The sequence below is a fragment of the Sparus aurata genome, chromosome 6, assembly GCF_900880675.1.
Source record: "Sparus aurata chromosome 6, fSpaAur1.1, whole genome shotgun sequence".
Lineage (NCBI taxonomy): Eukaryota > Metazoa > Chordata > Actinopteri > Spariformes > Sparidae > Sparus > Sparus aurata.
Window position 1 is genome coordinate 33514145 of NC_044192.1, and position 21772 is coordinate 33535916.

Consider the following 21772-nt stretch of genomic DNA (forward strand, 5'->3'; position numbering starts at 1 on the left):
CGTACTTCAGTGATCATATTGAGACTTTGATCTCTGACAGTTAAGACTGTGTTCCTAATTTGACTGGCAAATTTACAACATTCAAATGACAGATGGTTGTTTCAGGTCTGTGCTTTAACTCCAACATTTTACAGACAGTGAACCGTCACCTAAAGTTATAATGTGAATGTGAGTGTGTGAGACGTCCTCCACATATAATACAGAGTTTTATAAATAGGAGGGAAAATATCCCTCCTGTTTTACATATAGACACACCGACATTGATCCATCCATTTACAAGCTCTGTGAGAGAATAAGACTTATCATTACATTATTCTGGGCTTCAAAAAAAATTAAAGGCAAGAGTCTATCCATGCTAATGTGAGCCTGTGGTTTGCTGCTAAATGCTAATGCAAGCCTGCTACCAGGCTAATAATGACAATGCTAATCTGCTGATGTTTAACCTGGAGGTGGTATTGTAGAAACCAGCAAGAGCAAGTTAAGTTTTTAAAGTACTCACCTGAAAAAATGACACCTCTTCCCTTTAGAGCCACTCATCCAAAACACATGAATGTGTACGGCTTGACTTAACCAGTGACTGGTCGTCAACTGCCCCGTATTTCCACTGGCTAGGTGGGAGATGTGTGTTAGTGTGCTAATTTGTCACGTTAAAACAAGCCCTCAAAAAACAAAATACATAAATTAACTAATTATAAATGCCATAATCTTATAAATACAAGCGAACGAGCCATCATGAACGAACAGGGGTACTGTTCTTTGGATCAGGGGCTGTGTGCTTTGTGCCACTGAGTTAGCTGCTGAACACCATGCAGTGAGAGCAGGACGTCCTTGTCATCGCTAAATGTATTCAGCTTCCTCAACTCACACTCACCAGTAGGAAAACACTGAATGATATAATGAAAACAACAATGAACATGACTATTTGTCAGTAGTCGCCGCTGTCAAGCTAGCATGTTAGCATTGGGAAATTTTGCTTGCACTTTCTCTGCCATTCTTGAGCTGCTAGCTCGCTAATAGCATTACATCCACCTAGCGTTGTGGTAGAGTCCAGTCATGTGGAAGGCAGACAGACAGGTAGCCTGTCCCGTCATCTGAATCTTAATGAAACAATTGAACACACTTATTCGAGGCCTGTGTAAGCCCCAGATAGATTTTCCACAGATATAACAAAACTGCATCTAGAATAGCCCTCAGTAGCTACCATGTCCAACATCTTAGTTCAGCATGTCAGCATGGTAACATTTGCTACGTAGCAATAAATACAAAGTACAGATGTGGCTGCTAGGAATGTAATTAGTTTTGTCAGAATGTAGTCACAAAGTAAAATATTAGACACATTTCTCGAGATGATGGTGCTAGATGAAAATTCAGGGAATCACTATAGTTATTACCATTAATCTTGAGCAGGGTCTGATTGTGTGTTGCACATTTCATGACAGTCTGTCCAATATTTGTTGAGATATTTCATTCAAAACCTAAAACCAAACTCCCTGTAGGGTCTGGAAGATGTGGTGGAAGATCACCAAAGTCAGTAGGTAGTAAGTAGTTTTTGAGCTATTCCAGTCTAGACCACAGTGGTGGGCTGTCCAACCGACAGACCAACACAGATGCTGCCATTGATACTAAAAATCATAACCCACACATATTTGGAGCTGAAGGTTATAGTAGCTGAACATCTTGTGGGGCATGCACGCATAGCTCCTCTACTCATTCAGTCATTTTCCCAGAAGTTTTGCTGGCTGATTAGATTGCTGCTCTCTGAGGCATGTGATATTGATGGAATATCTCATACTTGGGGAAGCTTCATACATCTAGACTACTCCAAATAACGGCTTTAGAACCTGTTTATTTCAAAATAGGGTTGATATGTTATCTGTGACATAAAGTCCCAGCTTTTACTTCTAGTAACTTCTTAATGGATGCAGGTTGCAGTGTGTTGGAGTTTATACTCCGCCACTGTCATTACTGATTGTGGCTATCTTTCCCGGGGTGCAATTCTTCCCTAAACAAACTCAACGTTTCTAAGACAAGGTTAAATGGAGAGTGGAAAGTTGGCAGGAAAGGAGCATACAAGGTGAAGATAATGTGGAGGTGTACTGTTGCTGGAGTGCTGTGGTAAAGCTACAGAGTAAATAAAAGTTTGTGGAGCAGCAGACCATAAAGGTGACTTTACTGCAGCAAGAAGAAGCTGGAAATCCCCGGTTTTATTTGGCCTGAGCTGCAGTATCACATGGTTTAATATGCAATCATTCAAATTAAACAACATTTACACCTGTCAATGTGACTGAAAGTGTTTTATGAAGTCATAAGCAACCTAAATGAACAGCATAATGTTGTCTTCCTGTTCTGTGTCCTTTACAGACTCCTGTCCTCCCTGATAGCCCTGCTCTCCTGCACTCTCATCATCTCATTCGTGTTTGCCATCATACCGCTATGTCACCACATTGTACTGTTGTCCATTGCCATGGCAATTGCTGGCAAAGCCATGGGGGTGATTGACACCATCGCCAACCTGCAGCTGGTGAAACTGTACCAGAAGGACTCCCCCATCTTCCTGCAGGTCAGAGAGGAGATGGAGGGGAGGGGAAATGACAGCTGTGACAGTGTGTGTGTGTGTGTGTGTGTGTGTGTGTGTGCGTGTGTGTGTGTGTGTCCAGTGTTGATGGCATGACATTAAATGCCTGGCCAGAATCAAACCAGGAACGCTGTACATATATTGTCGTAAATCGGCTTCCCTTTTCTTGGTTGGTCCAAAGGATTTCAAAGATCAAATAAGTCACCAGGAGTCCTTAAGGCTGAGTGAAGTAGAAGTTTATTTGCCGGCAAACAAAGCACGAGATCAGATGCAGACAAAATCCGAAAAAAATCTAACTGACCTGAGATTCAAAGCATTGAGCATCCTCTTTTAAACATAAACAACTGGGAGTGTCTTCCCATGCCTAATGGTCTCAACAAATCCCTATTCTTCTTTATTTCTACTGACACTGCTATTTTTCTGTGGAAAATCCCTGTTCTTCCTTCTGCACCTGTGCGTAGCTTCGGCGCACGTGACTCCAGTATCTTCGACTCCGTGCATAATTGCATGTACACTAGTAGCTCTTCACCTTGCTTTGTTTTTTTTAAACAGCTGCTTTCCTCTATCTATATCAATGGCTCTTAGAAACTCTGGCCTTTAGGCTTTTAGGTTTTTTGATAACTCAGTCCCCTTCTTGATATATCCCATTATATCTGATCACTCTTTGCACTGCATTTTTGAACATAATAAAAGTGTCACATATTTGGTTATATGATTTAATTCTTATATTTTTGATTACATTTTCACACTTCACATCATCACACTATAGTAGCTTTAATCAGTAGATGCACATTTCAGCCAGCTGTTGCCGAGTAGTATATTTCAGCATCTCCTTCACACTTGATTACCCTTCACTACTTACTTTATCATCGAATAGTTATTTTCAGTTATAATTAGTCACTATATACTAACTATGGTTATTTTATACTACTATATGATATGCCTGTTAACCACTAGACTACTCTGTGCTCCCAATATAATCTTCAGGGAATCTCTGTTCATGTCTCGCTCTAGGCCTTGCATTTTTTTATAGGCCTGGGAGCACTGGTCAGTCCCCTGGTAGCTGATCCTTTCCTGTCAGAGGACAGCTGTGTCCTTGGTGCCAACTGGACCACCAACTCATCCTCATCAGACCTGGAGCACCTCCGCAGCAGCATGGCTGGGCATGGAGCAGCGTTACACAACATCTCCCAGTATCCTCTGTATACCGATGGTGTAGTCGTCACCAAGGTGTCCTACGCTTTCTGGATCATGGCTTTAATCAATGTGAGTTCATACCCATATTACAAAAGATGACACAGAAATGTGTACATTGGATGCTGATAGAGTGATCTGTTTGGCTAAAATGTCCAGTGAATGGGTAAATGATTTGTGTGTTTCCCAGCTGACTGGCTAGATGAGCAACCAGGTGTATCTGTGGGATTTCAATACGAGTAGGGACTTAAGATAGTCAGTATCATGACAAAAAGCCTGAAGTCTCTTCTACTGAATGATCTGAGGTTTCTGATAGTTGTTTAAACGGATAGGACTAACACCAATTGACAGTTATTCCTGTCTTTATCATCTTCCATCCTGTGATGTAAACAGAAACTCTCAAAACCTTAACGTTTTTCAAGAGCAATTCTTGAGGGGGACACCAAAGTAGTGCTGTAACCCTGCTCAAGAAAACACTAAACAAAAAAACACACATTATAAACGCTACATTTGCTATTGCTAGCACTGATAAAAAATACTGTGCTACACTAATAAATGTCAGTTAACTTCTAGCTAACATAAAGAGTGACTTGGTGACGATTATGAATATGTTTTATTGTATTCAGTGGGAGAAGTAAATAAATGTCTGACATATTGGAGACATGATAAGAGAGGAGACAAACAGCTTAAAGCTGGTTCAAATTCAGACTGGCAGGAAATCTGGGTGGGGAAAGTACAAGACATGCTTCTCCCTCCCTATTACCACCCTTGAGCAAGGCTTTTAACCCAAACCGCTCCAGTGGAGCTACTCTGTGGCCAACAGATCAGACTGTGGTTGTGCTGGACAGCTTCCATGTGTGTAACTATTTCAATGTGATCAGGGCGTTTCTGGAACTGAGAGCATCACTCTCAGTGGACCAACCCTGGATAAACAAAGGTTTAAGGTTTAAGAAAAGAAAACTAGCACAGCTGTAATTCCCAGTGATGACTTATTCTGCCCCTCCCTCAAAAAGCCAGTCATCTTTATAGCATTTTACTTTATAGTAGCGAAAACGGGAAACACACCAGCCAATGTTGTTGCCAGTGCACGTTTGACATTCACAAAAGTCTCAACCAATTTGGTGCTGTTGCGAATGGACATCTTATAGGTGGCAAAGAGAAGAATATCACGCTGATGTACAAGATTAAAATTAAAAGGTTTAGGTATTCAAAGAAGAAGACATTAAACTTGTTCAAGAGCTCTGGTGGAATAACCTGATGGCGTCATGTTGCAGCACTCTTGATTTAGGCGTAAAAGACGTTTGTGTCACAAAACCGTGCGCTTGCAGTATAACTTGTGGGGAAAAAGCCTTTTCACCTTATTTTGAGGCAGAGTCACCAAACATTTTGGCCATTTCTTTTCTTTAGATTTGACTGATGATTCTACACATCAAGGTTTCCCAGTTAGTTTTCTCCAAGGGCCAAAACATCTGGGGATCCTTCTTTTCATTGGACCAGTAAAAGTTGTTTTGTGCAGATGTTCTTGCTGCAGCTATCATTGTTTTTAGCTATTTTATTTTCATATAAAGTTTCTACTGACTAGTTGGCTCTTGTCAGAAGCACAGCCTTATCCACTGTTTCTGTTGTCCAATTTCATTTCTTTGTTCCTTTTAATTGAGCTGTGTAATATTTTAAGTAGGAAAAATACTTTAAAAGTAAACTTATTATTGTTGTAATTTGTATTTCACCACAATAAAATACAAATGGGCTAAAAGAAATTGAAGGTCACCCACCAATCAGTGAGAAAAGCGAGAGCGAATGGATGAGGCAGTCTTTCCGATGTCGCGCCTCTGGTCTGTTTGGGCAATCCTGTTGCACTGTCCAAAAAGTGCGCAGCTTTTTCTGTCCTGGCTCTTGATAGCTTTGATACACTTCTACACTTCTGGTTGCCTTGGCCTACAGCGCACCTGCTTTAATAGCTCCACAACTGTTTTCTTCTTTTTCTCACCATGATTTAAAACTTTGCCAGCCATATCTATTGCACACTTTTAAATCAACTCTGCATCAGGGAATAGCTTGTCAGCTTTAGCAAGGGTTCATGACATACATGCATATTGTCACTGAGGTTTAACTCTCAGTAGCCGGATCTGTGTGTTATTATTACCGCTGAAATTACATAGCTGTGTTTACAGTGACATAATGGGGATGATAAATCATATTCTTTCCAGGATAGGAGTCAACGCCTGTGCTGGAATCCCATGCAATGCTGTATAATTTTGAATGAAAATGGCCTAAATGGATAAATAAACATTGTTAGTGCTTTTCAGAGCCACTCAGAATTGTGTCCTTGTTTTCAGTTTTGTTCTTTTCTGAATTATTTGCACTTCTTCTGATGCCTCAATATTGCCTTTCAGATAAAGAGATAAGCCACCTCAGCAGAAATACCACTGCCTTTTTGTGTTTGAACTGGATCTGTTTCAAGCAGAGGACGAGATAACAGTCTGGGTTGTACTTTTTATGAGGTCAGGGTCACAATTTGAATCGGCTGACGGATGTGATAACTATTAACTTGGTTAACAATAGCCTGTTTATGTGTGACCTGGCAGCTCCCTGTGCCAGCAGCAGTGCTCACATTGATGTACCATGAGAGACTGCTGCCATGCTACAACAACAGTCCACGTTTGCTCGATGGAAACTCTCCGTCCAACGCGAGCTCCAGGCAGGACAGTGGTCAAGGTACTGTGTGTATGTTTGTGTTTGTTGTCGCTATGTTTATATTGAAAAGACGTCTCAGCATCACTCTCCCTCTAGGGCATGGGAGTGTGTTTGTCTGCTGTAACACTGCCAAGCTCTGGGCCCGCCCCGCTACATTCTTCATCCTCCATGCTCTGGGTGGGGCTATCCTCTTCCTCACTGATGGGATTATAGTGAGACTTCATGCTAATACCACATACCACTCATAAACACGGACATTTGACACTAACGTCCTGTTCTGTGCTAAGCTCCTGCTCTGTCTCTTGCCCTGCAGGGTTCCTATGCCGGCTTTGTATACACCTACGCTGTGTCCCCACCTCTTCTGATGGGTCATAAGACCGCCGGCTGTCTGGACAGTATATTCTGGGCCTCCATCACAGTTGGAAGACTGGCTTTCATCTACCTGTCCTACAGATACACAGCACCCAGGCTGCTATCCTTCAGTCTGGTATGAACACACACTTAAAGGACAAATCCACCCAGAAAATTAAAATTGTTGTACTGCAGTAAACACAGAGCTCATAAGGTGACCACAGGGGCTGCGCTTTTATTGATTTCACACTGAGCAATCATTGCCAGCAAAGGCAATTAAGGCTATGCAAGCTGCCATTTTATAATTTAAACAAATATTTGAACTGGGTAGGAAAGCATGTGACAGGATAAAGTGTTTTTTTCATTCAGAGGGTGATTAGATAAAGACAACATGATACATCTAAGATCAACACATGAGGTTTTTGAATGTTTTTTTGGTTAAATGCTTGAAAACCTGAAATATAGTCTAACACAAGCTTAAGATATTTTTATACTTGTTCTACAAGGTAAATACACCTTTTAATAGCTCACTTTGAACTAAAAAGCATTTTTGTGCCAAAAAAAGGTGGTTGCTAACGAGTGGCTAAATGAGTCTGCAGAGGTTTAGGAGGATGTTAAATGGAAACTCATCTACTCACTACTGTCTTTATAAGCTGACTTTAGTTGCACGCTTTTCTAACTGTCCAACATGTTAGATTGATGATTTACATTTGCTTTTGACTTCACATTTACGCTTCAAAAATCATAAAGGTTGTGGTCATCTGTCATCATCTTAGTGAGCATGAACCAACATGAATAAGGCCCAGCTTTCCTAAGAATGCAACATAGCCCTATTATGTTTAATTTCCTCAGATCAGACATCTCGGATCCTGTCAACATGAAAAATGTTATTTCAGCATCTAGTAGCTAATTAAATCCTCTGTGGGAGCAATACTTGAGAGTGGATGACAGTTTTATTGTTATATTTCATAATAAATAGGTAACCAAATTAAGCATGGACCAAGTCCAGTTATTTAGGTATCTTTGTAGTTTCCCTTTTACAGTATGTGCGTCTTTCACAATATTGGAATTGGAAATAATACTTTGATTGCAATAGTAATACAAAACACTACATTCTATAAGCTAAATAAAATATTCACAGATAAATGTAGTGGTAAAATAAAAAATGCATTAAAGTCATCTCAATAAGAGCACCGACTGTTGGAGAGCTTTGCCCTCTAGTGGTCTGATGGTTGAACAACACTGAAAGTTAAGGTTAGACCCCCAGAAATCAAATAAATTCTTGTCATTTAGAGATTATGGCTCTGTGTGCACAACTAATTCAGATTGTTTACTTGATTGTTTACATGAAGGATATACTTAAGGAACACATATACTTTGATCAATCAATAACTTTTTCCAAGATGGTGAACATGTAAGATTTAAATTTCGCAGCACCTTTTGCATTTCACCTTAAAATGTTTACTTTATTGTATCTATCTTTTCATCGTTTTTTTAAGCTCTTCTTACCCACAAAAATGTTCCTGATTTGATGAACACTTAATATTACTTGTGATGATGACAAAGAAACAATCCCCTAATGGTGTGTGAAAAAATGTTTTAATTTTTCTTGATGCTGTTCTGATGTTAGAGTAATTACCACTATACAAGGTTATTTTTAGTTAAAATAGCTAATTTGGGAGTACTCTATACTGATGAGTCTTACTAGAGGTGCTTTTGTCCATTTCTTTCTAAGGATCTAACTCCTTCTATTGCCCCTTTGTACTCATGTATTATGAAATGAACGCATGCAGCTGTGCTAGGAGGATTTTAATGTGTATAACAAAGCTTTGTTTGCATGAAAATGAATAATCAGCATATCGGAGGGTCTACCATATTCCAATCAGATGTGGCAAATTAATACACATTCTTTACTCAAGTAACAGTAAGAAAGTACAGGCTAAGAGATGTACTCAAAGTATAAAATTAAACCCCACTGGAGGACATTTCTAACTGCCATTTACTTGAAGGTAGAATCACTAGGAGTGGTCAGACCGTTTTACATTTACATTTACATTTAGGGCATTTATAAGACACCATTGTCCAAAGTAACTTACAATAAGTACATTTGTCACAAGAAAAAAACCACAACATATAACCAATATAAAAGAACAAATTGAAACAATTGTCAAGCCCTCATCTGAGATTTGTAGATGCTATTTATCAAGGACATCTTTATTAGTTCTATGACTAAAGTGCAGGCAATAAAAACATACGGGTGCATATACGTACGGAGAGGGAGTCATACTATGTCGAGATGATGAGATGAAGTCTGAGTAGTACGTGATCACATTATAAAGATACTAAGGCAAAGGCCTCAGGGTCTCTGCAGATACAACATACTAACAGACCTTTTCTACCCACTGGACTCTCCTGCTCTGTCTGTTTAGTTTTTTCAGCTTGCTACGTATGCCTTGTGTAAGGTCCCCGCTTCAACACCTGGTTTTGGATGTTATTGAGCTTTGTTTTGGGGAACATATAGCTTTGATGTTGGAGCCACTGAATCAAACAACACTGTTTGTTGGGGATTTTGTCCCTTTCTACCTGGTCACGCGTGTTTCCTGCAACACATCCACATTGAGGATGGAAATCCGGCCATTGGACTTTGTACACTTGAAAAATTGTTTAGGTCCATTTCATCCTGTGACACAGGACTGACTTTTAAGAGGGTACAGGGTTCCTGTAAGACAGCCATGTTGGGTAATGAAATCCTAAGGTCTTTGGTCTCACTGACGGCCATGGCACCTGCCAAGGTTTCTTTTAGGAACGCGTTCAAGGATGGTTAGAGTCCCTGACTTTTAACAGGCTCATTGGGGGTTTTTATTCATATTGGTTGTCCTACTGTTATTGTTATTGATCATTTTCAATTATATTATCTTGCGTGCCACTGTGTGCTCAACATTTCTTCCAAAATACATCACGTCTTAGAGCTTACGACAGAAAGACCATAAGGTCCCCCGCTTCAACACCTGGTTTTGGATGTTATTGAGCTTTGTTTTGGGGAACATATAGCCTTGATGTTGGAGCCACTGAATCAAACAACACTGTTTGTTGGGGATTTTGTCCCTTTCTACCTGGTCACGCAGGTTTCCTGCAACACATCCACATTGAGGATGGAAATCCGGCCATTGGACTTTGTACACTTGAAAAATTGTTTAGCTGTGTACGACTGTGTGTCCTGATATTCAGCAAAATATCCCCAGATGTCCAGGCCCTGTGCCGAAATAGCTCAGTTGGGAGAGCGTTAGACTGAAGATCTAAAGGTCCCTGGTTCGATCCCGGGTTTCGGCAGCTGGTGATTGGTGTTTTCCATACGAATTGCCTGGGTAGAACCACTCAGCCGCGGCAGTCTCATTCAGGGGCATCTTGTTCCTTTCCTCTAAAAGGCAAGCACATAGGGGACACGCTTGCAGATGTTGACCCATAACAGACTACGGGCTTTGTGTAGAATAGAACAGCTGTTCAATGCTATTGAGAGAAGTTGCGATGGCCGGGAATCGAACCCGGGTCAACTGCTTGGAAGGCAGCTATGCTCACCACTATACCACCATCGCTATGCTGTAAAAACCTTAAGAGAGTCGGCGAAGCGGGGCATTTCACTGCCTGTGGGAAGAAACTGTTCTTCAGTCTGTTTGTCCTGGATCTGATAGATCTGCATCTCTTGCCAGAGGGCAGGGGGGAGAACAGGTAATGTCCGGGGTTAGTTGGCTTCTCAACAATGCAGCTGGCCTTCTTTTGGAGCCGGCCGGTGTAAATGTCTCTGAGAGGGGTTAGTGTCGTCCCGTTGACAAGCTCCACTGCCCTCACCACCCGCTGCAGGAAGAAACTTAAAGCTCTCTACCCTGGCAGCATCCTCTGTCAACCTGTTCGCTGGGTACGCAAACTGGCGTTAGTCCAGCTCAGCAGGGATGACAAGTAGTAAAGTCAATACCTCAAGGTCCCTGGTCCAATCCCAGGTGTTAGCAGTTGGTGTGCTGTGTTTTTAAGGCCCCATTGCCTTTGATGTTCAAGCTTCTGATCCATGGGGTCCTTATTGTCGGAGCTCTTTGTCCATTTCATCCTGTGTCACAGGACTGACTTTTAAGAGGGTACAGGGTTCCTGTAAGACAGCCATGTTGGGTAATGAAATCCTAAGGTCTTTGGTCTCACTGACGGCCATGGCACCTGCCAAGGTTTCTTTTAGGAACGCGTTCAAGGATGGTTAGAGTCCCTGACTTTTAACAGGCTCATTGGGGGTTTTTATTCATATTGGTTGTCCTACTGTTATTGTTATTGATCATTTTCAATTATATTATCTTGCGTGCCACCGTGTGCTCAACATTTCTTCCAAAATACATCACGTCTTAGAGCTTACGACAGAAAGACCATAAGGTCCCCCGCTTCAACACCTGGTTTTGGATGTTATTGAGCTTTGTTTTGGGGAACATATAGCCTTGATGTTGGAGCCACTGAATCAAACAACACTGTTTGTTGGGGATTTTGTCCCTTTCTACCTGGTCACGCAGGTTTCCTGCAACACATCCACATTGAGGATGGAAATCCGGCCATTGGACTTTGTACACTTGAAAAATTGTTTAGCTGTGTACGACTGTGTGTCCTGATATTCAGCAAAATATCCCCAAATGTCCAGGCCCTGTGCCGAAATAGCTCAGTTGGGAGAGCGTTAGACTGAAGATCTAAAGGTCCCTGGTTCGATCCCGGGTTTCGGCAGCTGGTGATTGGTGTTTTCCATACGAATTGCCTGGGTAGAACCACTCAGCCGTGGCAGTCTCATTCAGGGGCATCTTGTTCCTTTCCTCTAAAAAGCAAGCACATAGGGGACACGCTTGCAGATGTTGACCCATAACAGACTACGGGCTTTGTGTAGAATAGAACAGCTGTTCAATGCTATTGAGAGAGGCTGCGATGGCCGGGAATCGAACCCGGGTCAACTGCTTGGAAGGCAGCTATGCTCACCACTATACCACCATCGCGATGCTGTAATAACCTTAAGAGAGTCGGCGAAGCGGGCATTTCACTGCCTGTGGGAAGAAACTGTTCTTCAGTCTGTTTGTCCTGGATCTGATAGATCTGCATCTCTTGCCAGAGGGCAGGGGGGAGAACAGGTAGTGTCCGGGGTTAGTTGGCTTCTCAACAATGGAGCTGGCCTTCTTTTGGAGCCGGCCGGTGTAAATGTCTCTGAGAGGGGTTAGTGTCGTCCCGTTGACAAGCTCCACTGCCCTCACCACCCGCTGCAGGAAGAAACTTAAAGCTCTCTACCCTGGCAGCATCCTCTGTCAACCTGTTTGCTGGGTACGCAAACTGGCGTTAGTCCAGCTCAGCAGGGATGACAAGTAGTAAAGTCAATACCTCAAGGTCCCTGGTCCAATCCCAGGTGTTAGCAGTTGGTGTGCTGTGTTTTTAAGGCCCCATTGCCTTTGATGTTCAAGCTTCTGATCCATGGGGTCCTTATTGTCGGAGCTCTTTGTCCATTTCATCCTGTGTCACAGGACTGACTTTTAAGAGGGTACAGGGTTCCTGTAAGACAGCCATGTTGGGTAATGAAATCCTAAGGTCTTTGGTCTCACTGACGGCCATGGCACCTGCCAAGGTTTCTTTTAGGAACGCGTTCAAGGATGGTTAGAGTCCCTGACTTTTAACAGGCTCATTGGGGGTTTTTATTCATATTGGTTGTCCTACTGTTATTGTTATTGATCATTTTCAATTATATTATCTTGCGTGCCACCGTGTGCTCAACATTTCTTCCAAAATACATCACGTCTTAGAGCTTACGACAGAAAGACCATAAGGTCCCCCGCTTCAACACCTGGTTTTGGATGTTATTGAGCTTTGTTTTGGGGAACATATAGCCTTGATGTTGGAGCCACTGAATCAAACAACACTGTTTGTTGGGGATTTTGTCCCTTTCTACCTGGTCACGCAGGTTTCCTGCAACACATCCACATTGAGGATGGAAATCCGGCCATTGGACTTTGTACACTTGAAAAATTGTTTAGCTGTGTACGACTGTGTGTCCTGATATTCAGCAAAATATCCCCAAATGTCCAGGCCCTGTGCCGAAATAGCTCAGTTGGGAGAGCGTTAGACTGAAGATCTAAAGGTCCCTGGTTCGATCCCGGGTTTCGGCAGCTGGTGATTGGTGTTTTCCATACGAATTGCCTGGGTAGAACCACTCAGCCGTGGCAGTCTCATTCAGGGGCATCTTGTTCCTTTCCTCTAAAAAGCAAGCACATAGGGGACACGCTTGCAGATGTTGACCCATAACAGACTACGGGCTTTGTGTAGAATAGAACAGCTGTTCAATGCTATTGAGAGAGGCTGCGATGGCCGGGAATCGAACCCGGGTCAACTGCTTGGAAGGCAGCTATGCTCACCACTATACCACCATCGCGATGTTGTAATAACCTTAAGAGAGTCGGCGAAGGGGGCATTTCACTGCCTGTGGGAAGAAACTGTTCTTCAGTCTGTTTGTCCTGGATCTGATAGATCTGCATCTCTTGCCAGAGGGCAGGGGGGAGAACAGGTAGTGTCCGGGGTTAGTTGGCTTCTCAACAATGGAGCTGGCCTTCTTTTGGAGCCGGCCGGTGTAAATGTCTCTGAGAGGGGTTAGTGTCGTCCCGTTGACAAGCTCCACTGCCCTCACCACCCGCTGCAGGAAGAAACTTAAAGCTCTCTACCCTGGCAGCATCCTCTGTCAACCTGTTTGCTGGGTACGCAAACTGGCGTTAGTCCAGCTCAGCAGGGATGACAAGTAGTAAAGTCAATACCTCAAGGTCCCTGGTCCAATCCCAGGTGTTAGCAGTTGGTGTGCTGTGTTTTTAAGGCCCCATTGCCTTTGATGTTCAAGCTTCTGATCCATGGGGTCCTTATTGTCGGAGCTCTTTGTCCATTTCATCCTGTGTCACAGGACTGACTTTTAAGAGGGTACAGGGTTCCTGTAAGACAGCCATGTTGGGTAATGAAATCCTAAGGTCTTTGGTCTCACTGACGGCCATGGCACCTGCCAAGGTTTCTTTTAGGAACGCGTTCAAGGATGGTTAGAGTCACTGACTTTTAACAGGCTCATTGGGGGTTTTTATTCATATTGGTTGTCCTACTGTTATTGTTATTGATCATTTTCAATTATATTATCTTGCGTGCCACCGTGTGCTCAACATTTCTTCCAAAATACATCATGTCTTAGAGCTTACGACAGAAAGGCCATAAGGTCCCCGCTTCAACACCTGGTTTTGGATGTTATTGAGCTTTGTTTTGGGGAACATATAGCCTTGATGTTGGAGCCACTGAATCAAACAACACTGTTTGTTGGGGATTTTGTCCCTTTCTACCTGGTCACGCAGGTTTCCTGCAACACATCCACATTGAGGATGGAAATCCGGCCATTGGACTTTGTACACTTGAAAATAGGAACGCGTTCAAGGATGGTTAGAGTCCCTGACTTTTAACAGGCTCATTGGGGGTTTTTATTCATATTGGTTGTCCTACTGTTATTGTTATTGATCATTTTCAATTATATTATCTTGCGTGCCACCGTGTGCTCAACATTTCTTCCAAAATACATCACGTCTTAGAGCTTACGACAGAAAGACCATAAGGTCCCCCGCTTCAACACCTGGTTTTGGATGTTATTGAGCTTTGTTTTGGGGAACATATAGCCTTGATGTTGGAGCCACTGAATCAAACAACACTGTTTGTTGGGGATTTTGTCCCTTTCTACCTGGTCACGCAGGTTTCCTGCAACACATCCACATTGAGGATGGAAATCCGGCCATTGGACTTTGTACACTTGAAAAATTGTTTAGCTGTGTACGACTGTGTGTCCTGATATTCAGCAAAATATCCCCAAATGTCCAGGCCCTGTGCCGAAATAGCTCAGTTGGGAGAGCGTTAGACTGAAGATCTAAAGGTCCCTGGTTCGATCCCGGGTTTCGGCAGCTGGTGATTGGTGTTTTCCATACGAATTGCCTGGGTAGAACCACTCAGCCGCGGCAGTCTCATTCAGGGGCATCTTGTTCCTTTCCTCTAAAATGCAAGCACATAGGGGACACGCTTGCAGATGTTGACCCATAACAGACTACGGGCTTTGTGTAGAATAGAACAGCTGTTCAATGCTATTGAGAGAGGTTGCGATGGCCGGGAATCGAACCCGGGTCAACTGCTTGGAAGGCAGCTATGCTCACCACTATACCACCATCGCGATGCTGTAAAAACCTTAAGAGAGTCGGCGAAGCGGGCATTTCACTGCCTGTGGGAAGAAACTGTTCTTCAGTCTGTTTGTCCTGGATCTGATAGATCTGCATCTCTTGCCAGAGGGCAGGGGGGAGAACAGGTAGTGTCCGGGGTTAGTTGGCTTCTCAACAATGGAGCTGGCCTTCTTTTGGAGCCGGCCGGTGTAAATGTCTCTGAGAGGGGTTAGTGTCGTCCCGTTGACAAGCTCCACTGCCCTCACCACCCGCTGCAGGAAGAAACTTAAAGCTCTCTACCCTGGCAGCATCCTCTGTCAACCTGTTCGCTGGGTACGCAAACTGGCGTTAGTCCAGCTCAGCAGGGATGACAAGTAGTAAAGTCAATACCTCAAGGTCCCTGGTCCAATCCCAGGTGTTAGCAGTTGGTGTGCTGTGTTTTTAAGGCCCCATTGCCTTTGATGTTCAAGCTTCTGATCCATGGGGTCCTTATTGTCGGAGCTCTTTGTCCATTTCATCCTGTGTCACAGGACTGACTTTTAAGAGGGTACAGGGTTCCTGTAAGACAGCCATGTTGGGTAATGAAATCCTAAGGTCTTTGGTCTCACTGACGGCCATGGCACCTGCCAAGGTTTCTTTTAGGAACGCGTTCAAGGATGGTTAGAGTCACTGACTTTTAACAGGCTCATTGGGGGTTTTTATTCATATTGGTTGTCCTACTGTTATTGTTATTGATCATTTTCAATTATATTATCTTGCGTGCCACCGTGTGCTCAACATTTCTTCCAAAATACATCACGTCTTAGAGCTTACGACAGAAAGACCATAAGGTCCCCCGCTTCAACACCTGGTTTTGGATGTTATTGAGCTTTGTTTTGGGGAACATATAGCCTTGATGTTGGAGCCACTGAATCAAACAACACTGTTTGTTGGGGATTTTGTCCCTTTCTACCTGGTCACGCAGGTTTCCTGCAACACATCCACATTGAGGATGGAAATCCGGCCATTGGACTTTGTACACTTGAAAAATTGTTTAGCTGTGTACGACTGTGTGTCCTGATATTCAGCGAAATATCCCCAAATGTCCAGGCCCTGTGCCGAAATAGCTCAGTTGGGAGAGCGTTAGACTGAAGATCTAAAGGTCCCTGGTTCGATCCCGGGTTTCGGCAGCTGGTGATTGGTGTTTTCCATACGAATTGCCTGGGTAGAACCACTCAGCCGTGGCAGTCTCATTCAGGGGCATCTTGTTCCTTTCCTCTAAAAAGCAAGCACATAGGGGACACGCTTGCAGATGTTGACCCATAACAGACTACGGGCTTTGTGTAGAATAGAACAGCTGTTCAATGCTATTGAGAGAGGCTGCGATGGCCGGGAATCGAACCCGGGTCAACTGCTTGGAAGGCAGCTATGCTCACCACTATACCACCATCGCTATGTTGTAATAACCTTAAGAGAGTCGGCGAAGGGGGCATTTCACTGCCTGTGGGAAGAAACTGTTCTTCAGTCTGTTTGTCCTGGATCTGATAGATCTGCATCTCTTGCCAGAGGGCAGGGGGGAGAACAGGTAGTGTCCGGGGTTAGTTGGCTTCTCAACAATGGAGCTGGCCTTCTTTTGGAGCCGGCCGGTGTAAATGTCTCTGAGAGGGGTTAGTGTCGTCCCGTTGACAAGCTCCACTGCCCTCACCACCCGCTGCAGGAAGAAACTTAAAGCTCTCTACCCTGGCAGCATCCTCTGTCAACCTGTTTGCTGGGTACGCAAACTGGCGTTAGTCCAGCTCAGCAGGGATGACAAGTAGTAAAGTCAATACCTCAAGGTCCCTGGTCCAATCCCAGGTGTTAGCAGTTGGTGTGCTGTGTTTTTAAGGCCCCATTGCCTTTGATGTTCAAGCTTCTGATCCATGGGGTCCTTATTGTCGGAGCTCTTTGTCCATTTCATCCTGTGTCACAGGACTGACTTTTAAGAGGGTACAGGGTTCCTGTAAGACAGCCATGTTGGGTAATGAAATCCTAAGGTCTTTGGTCTCACTGACGGCCATGGCACCTGCCAAGGTTTCTTTTAGGAACGCGTTCAAGGATGGTTAGAGTCACTGACTTTTAACAGGCTCATTGGGGGTTTTTATTCATATTGGTTGTCCTACTGTTATTGTTATTGATCATTTTCAATTATATTATCTTGCGTGCCACCGTGTGCTCAACATTTCTTCCAAAATACATCACGTCTTAGAGCTTACGACAGAAAGACCATAAGGTCCCCCGCTTCAACACCTGGTTTTGGATGTTATTGAGCTTTGTTTTGGGGAACATATAGCCTTGATGTTGGAGCCACTGAATCAAACAACACTGTTTGTTGGGGATTTTGTCCCTTTCTACCTGGTCACGCAGGTTTCCTGCAACACATCCACATTGAGGATGGAAATCCGGCCATTGGACTTTGTACACTTGAAAAATTGTTTAGCTGTGTACGACTGTGTGTCCTGATATTCAGCAAAATATCCCCAAATGTCCAGGCCCTGTGCCGAAATAGCTCAGTTGGGAGAGCGTTAGACTGAAGATCTAAAGGTCCCTGGTTCGATCCCGGGTTTCGGCAGCTGGTGATTGGTGTTTTCCATACGAATTGCCTGGGTAGAACCACTCAGCCGTGGCAGTCTCATTCAGGGGCATCTTGTTCCTTTCCTCTAAAAAGCAAGCACATAGGGGACACGCTTGCAGATGTTGACCCATAACAGACTACGGGCTTTGTGTAGAATAGAACAGCTGTTCAATGCTATTGAGAGAGGTTGCGATGGCCGGGAATCGAACCCGGGTCAACTGCTTGGAAGGCAGCTATGCTCACCACTATACCACCATCGCGATGCTGTAAAAACCTTAAGAGAGTCGGCGAAGCGGGCATTTCACTGCCTGTGGGAAGAAACTGTTCTTCAGTCTGTTTGTCCTGGATCTGATAGATCTGCATCTCTTGCCAGAGGGCAGGGGGGAGAACAGGTAATGTCCGGGGTTAGTTGGCTTCTCAACAATGCAGCTGGCCTTCTTTTGGAGCCGGCCGGTGTAAATGTCTCTGAGAGGGGTTAGTGTCGTCCCGTTGACAAGCTCCACTGCCCTCACCACCCGCTGCAGGAAGAAACTTAAAGCTCTCTACCCTGGCAGCATCCTCTGTCAACCTGTTCGCTGGGTACGCAAACTGGCGTTAGTCCAGCTCAGCAGGGATGACAAGTAGTAAAGTCAATACCTCAAGGTCCCTGGTCCAATCCCAGGTGTTAGCAGTTGGTGTGCTGTGTTTTTAAGGCCCCATTGCCTTTGATGTTCAAGCTTCTGATCCATGGGGTCCTTATTGTCGGAGCTCTTTGTCCATTTCATCCTGTGTCACAGGACTGACTTTTAAGAGGGTACAGGGTTCCTGTAAGACAGCCATGTTGGGTAATGAAATCCTAAGGTCTTTGGTCTCACTGACGGCCATGGCACCTGCCAAGGTTTCTTTTAGGAACGCGTTCAAGGATGGTTAGAGTCACTGACTTTTAACAGGCTCATTGGGGGTTTTTATTCATATTGGTTGTCCTACTGTTATTGTTATTGATCATTTTCAATTATATTATCTTGCGTGCCACCGTGTGCTCAACATTTCTTCCAAAATACATCATGTCTTAGAGCTTACGACAGAAAGGCCATAAGGTCCCCCGCTTCAACACCTGGTTTTGGATGTTATTGAGCTTTGTTTTGGGGAACATATAGCCTTGATGTTGGAGCCACTGAATCAAACAACACTGTTTGTTGGGGATTTTGTCCCTTTCTACCTGGTCACGCAGGTTTCCTGCAACACATCCACATTGAGGATGGAAATCCGGCCATTGGACTTTGTACACTTGAAAAATTGTTTAGCTGTGTACGACTGTGTGTCCTGATATTCAGCAAAATATCCCCAGATGTCCAGGCCCTGTGCCGAAATAGCTCAGTTGGGAGAGCGTTAGACTGAAGATCTAAAGGTCCCTGGTTCGATCCCGGGTTTCGGCAGCTGGTGATTGGTGTTTTCCATACGAATTGCCTGGGTAGAACCGCTGAGCCGCAGCCGTCTCATCCAGGGACATCTTGTTCCTTTCCTCTGAAATGCAAGCACATAGGATGCTTGGAGAATTCGGGTTAAGCCAATCTGTGAGTCATCTCAATACAGATGACCATACATAATATTCAAAGTTAGACGTGGAAAGTCTGCCCTCTGTTTTGTGTCATTGAAGTGTTGTGTGGATACAGACATCTGTAAAGTTGTCTCATTGTCCCTGTCTGTCTGTATGTCTGTCAGGTTGGGGTCATACTGGTGCAGTGTCTGTTGCTGATCTTCTACACCAGCTGTGTGTTTCTCTTCATTGGTACCTGCGTGTTGGGACTGTGCATCAGTAGTGTGTTCCCCTCTATGCTGGCCTTTACAGAGGACATACTGGAATACAAAGGTAAACCAACACAAACATACACACACACACACGCACACACACACAATTATTCTGAATTGTATAAAATAAGTTTTTATTTCTGTATTAATTTGCGCCAACCTAACACTAGGTGCGTATATCAGTTCCTCTGTGCATTAATTTGTCTTGTGATTGCGGTTTTTATACAGTTCTTATTAATTGATATAGTAGCCACTGTTTTTCCTCCATAACAGTAGATAGTTTGTTTATCTCGTTTGTGTTAAAGGTTGTGCCACAACTGTCCTGGTGACGAGTGCCAGCACAGGCGAGATGGTGCTGCAGCTGCTCGTTGGATCTGTAAGGAGTTTCCTCTGATCTTGAATGTCATTTTTTTTTGTTGCAATGAATATGACATTTAAACAAAATTAAATGCAAACCAAATTCTGAGTTTTTTTGTCATTCCTTGCTGTGTTATTGCAGTGCATAGTGCATATTGCAAATTGCTTTTGCTACATACATATTTGCTCCGCTGAACTGTGTTTCCAGTTTATTCATTATTGTGGAACAGGCGTTTATCATAACAATAAAACAAAAATAGATGGGATCCCCGCTGTGGATGTTGACTTCGGCCTCAGTTTAAAAGTGTTTCAGGTTTGTTGGGAACTTGCCTGCAGCAGGGCATTATTGTCCACAAGGATTAATGTGATGGCTGCAGCCCACTGTGTCTGAATGAATGGAACAGAAAACTCTGTCAATATAAACTGGTTCTGAGGCTACATCGCTTTCTAGCTTTGCAATGCATGGCAGTATTGTTTGAGATTAGAAACCCTGTGTGTGTGTGTGTGTGTGTGTGTGTGTGTGTGTGTGTGTGTTTGTGTGCGCGTGCATCTATTCTTGCAGGTGATCCACAGTGAGGGCAGTTATGCTTTCCTGTTGTGCTGTACAATAGCATCATTCATCAGCTTCTGCATGTTCCTGCTGTTCCTCTATGTCCAGCACATCCACAGGAACCACCATACAGGTAAACACACATCAGCTACACACAGATGGAGAGAGTGGATGAAATTCCAATAACACTCTGGACTTTGGGAATCAAAAATTGCACAAATAGTACTGCCAGAAACACTATGTCACACAACAAGAGGAGAGGGCAACTTGGGATGGGCATGATTAATCGACGATTGATTAATTGATCATTAAGAATTTCGTCGATGACGTAAATTTTTTAGCGATAAAACTAATGCAGGTTCAATTGCGTAGTGTGAGTCTTGAGGAATGCAATGAATGTCACTATGTGGCAGCAATCCAACATTTTACCAGACGGGGCAATGTTTGAAAAAAATGCCACAGGCCTACTCAGTTACCTGCGAGTTTCCGTGTATTTCAAAAGTAAGGTTAATCATGAAGAGGTCAAGTGTGGCGTGGGACCATTTTGATTTAAAAAATGACTTAGTTCACTGCCAACATTGCGAGGCTGTGTATAAGTACAACTCGTCCACGACTCAAATCATGTACCACTTGAACAACGCGCATCATACCGTGGTTAGTGGTGGTGCATCCTGCTCTCAGTCTCAACCTAGCATAAACTTGGTGTTAGCATGGACACGGAGGAGCTGCGATGCACAACGAGCAGAGAAAATTACCCAAGGGATCTGCAAGTTCATTGAGATGGATATGCTGTCCTTAACTATTGTCAAGGGCGAAGGTTTTCGAAAACTGATAAACTTATTGGAACCAGCATATCACATTCCGTCACGACGTACCATCACCAGACTGATAGAAACTCACTACGAAGAACGGAAGCCAGAGCTGTTAAAAGAATGGAGCACAGCTGAAAAAGTTGCTCTTACCACAGACTACTGGACCGCTTTAACAACTTAGAGCTACATCACCATCACCTGCCACTACATCAGTGATGACTGGCAAATGAACTCAGCGGTCCTGCTCACAGAAAGCCTACCAGGCCGGCATACGGCTGGCCACCTCGCTGAGAAAATAAATGAAGCTGTAGAGCAATGGGGACTTGAAGACCGCGTTATTGCATGCGTTCATGACAACGCAGCCAATATCGTTGCTGCCAACAGTCCCATCAGAGTGAACTGGATTTCCGTTGCCTGCTTTGCACACACACTCCAGTTGGCCATAAATGACAGATTTGCACTGTATCTATATCGGGTAATATGAGCGGCTAGCGGCTTTTGAATACAGCCTATAAATAGTGAATTTTAGTATAAAAATATTAATGATTAATCGAAAATCGATCGTTAATTCCCCCGACGATCGATTAAGACAATTTAATCGAATGCCCATCCCTAATGGCAACATATGCAATGTGACTT

The 21772-nt window shown here is 43.7% G+C and overlaps 1 protein-coding gene and 13 non-coding genes across 14 annotated transcripts in view; 8 read left to right on the top strand and 6 right to left on the bottom strand.

The window, feature by feature from the left end:
• The window catches only part of mfsd4aa (major facilitator superfamily domain containing 4Aa), a 29334-nt gene that overhangs the window by 1210 nt on the left and 6352 nt on the right, over positions 1-21772 (top strand). Inside the window, exons 2-9 of the mRNA XM_030420293.1 lie at positions 2362-2560; positions 3590-3841; positions 6355-6484; positions 6560-6675; positions 6777-6950; positions 19328-19475; positions 19720-19790; positions 20334-20454. Coding sequence (XP_030276153.1) covers positions 2362-2560; positions 3590-3841; positions 6355-6484; positions 6560-6675; positions 6777-6950; positions 19328-19475; positions 19720-19790; positions 20334-20454 — 1211 coding nt within the window. The remainder of the gene's footprint in view (positions 1-2361; positions 2561-3589; positions 3842-6354; positions 6485-6559; positions 6676-6776; positions 6951-19327; positions 19476-19719; positions 19791-20333; positions 20455-21772) is intronic.
• On the top strand, positions 10072-10144 carry trnaf-gaa (transfer RNA phenylalanine (anticodon GAA)). The gene has a single exon. It is a non-coding gene; the product is annotated as a tRNA-Phe (tRNA).
• On the bottom strand, positions 10336-10407 carry trnag-ucc (transfer RNA glycine (anticodon UCC)). The gene has a single exon. It is a non-coding gene; the product is annotated as a tRNA-Gly (tRNA).
• On the top strand, positions 11491-11563 carry trnaf-gaa (transfer RNA phenylalanine (anticodon GAA)). The gene has a single exon. It is a non-coding gene; the product is annotated as a tRNA-Phe (tRNA).
• trnag-ucc (transfer RNA glycine (anticodon UCC)) lies at positions 11755-11826 on the bottom strand. The gene has a single exon. It is a non-coding gene; the product is annotated as a tRNA-Gly (tRNA).
• Positions 12909-12981, top strand: trnaf-gaa (transfer RNA phenylalanine (anticodon GAA)). Its single transcript has one exon. It is a non-coding gene; the product is annotated as a tRNA-Phe (tRNA).
• On the bottom strand, positions 13173-13244 carry trnag-ucc (transfer RNA glycine (anticodon UCC)). The gene has a single exon. It is a non-coding gene; the product is annotated as a tRNA-Gly (tRNA).
• Positions 14715-14787, top strand: trnaf-gaa (transfer RNA phenylalanine (anticodon GAA)). The gene has a single exon. It is a non-coding gene; the product is annotated as a tRNA-Phe (tRNA).
• trnag-ucc (transfer RNA glycine (anticodon UCC)) lies at positions 14979-15050 on the bottom strand. The gene has a single exon. It is a non-coding gene; the product is annotated as a tRNA-Gly (tRNA).
• Positions 16133-16205, top strand: trnaf-gaa (transfer RNA phenylalanine (anticodon GAA)). The gene has a single exon. It is a non-coding gene; the product is annotated as a tRNA-Phe (tRNA).
• Positions 16397-16468, bottom strand: trnag-ucc (transfer RNA glycine (anticodon UCC)). The gene has a single exon. It is a non-coding gene; the product is annotated as a tRNA-Gly (tRNA).
• trnaf-gaa (transfer RNA phenylalanine (anticodon GAA)) lies at positions 17551-17623 on the top strand. Its single transcript has one exon. It is a non-coding gene; the product is annotated as a tRNA-Phe (tRNA).
• trnag-ucc (transfer RNA glycine (anticodon UCC)) lies at positions 17815-17886 on the bottom strand. The gene has a single exon. It is a non-coding gene; the product is annotated as a tRNA-Gly (tRNA).
• On the top strand, positions 18969-19041 carry trnaf-gaa (transfer RNA phenylalanine (anticodon GAA)). Its single transcript has one exon. It is a non-coding gene; the product is annotated as a tRNA-Phe (tRNA).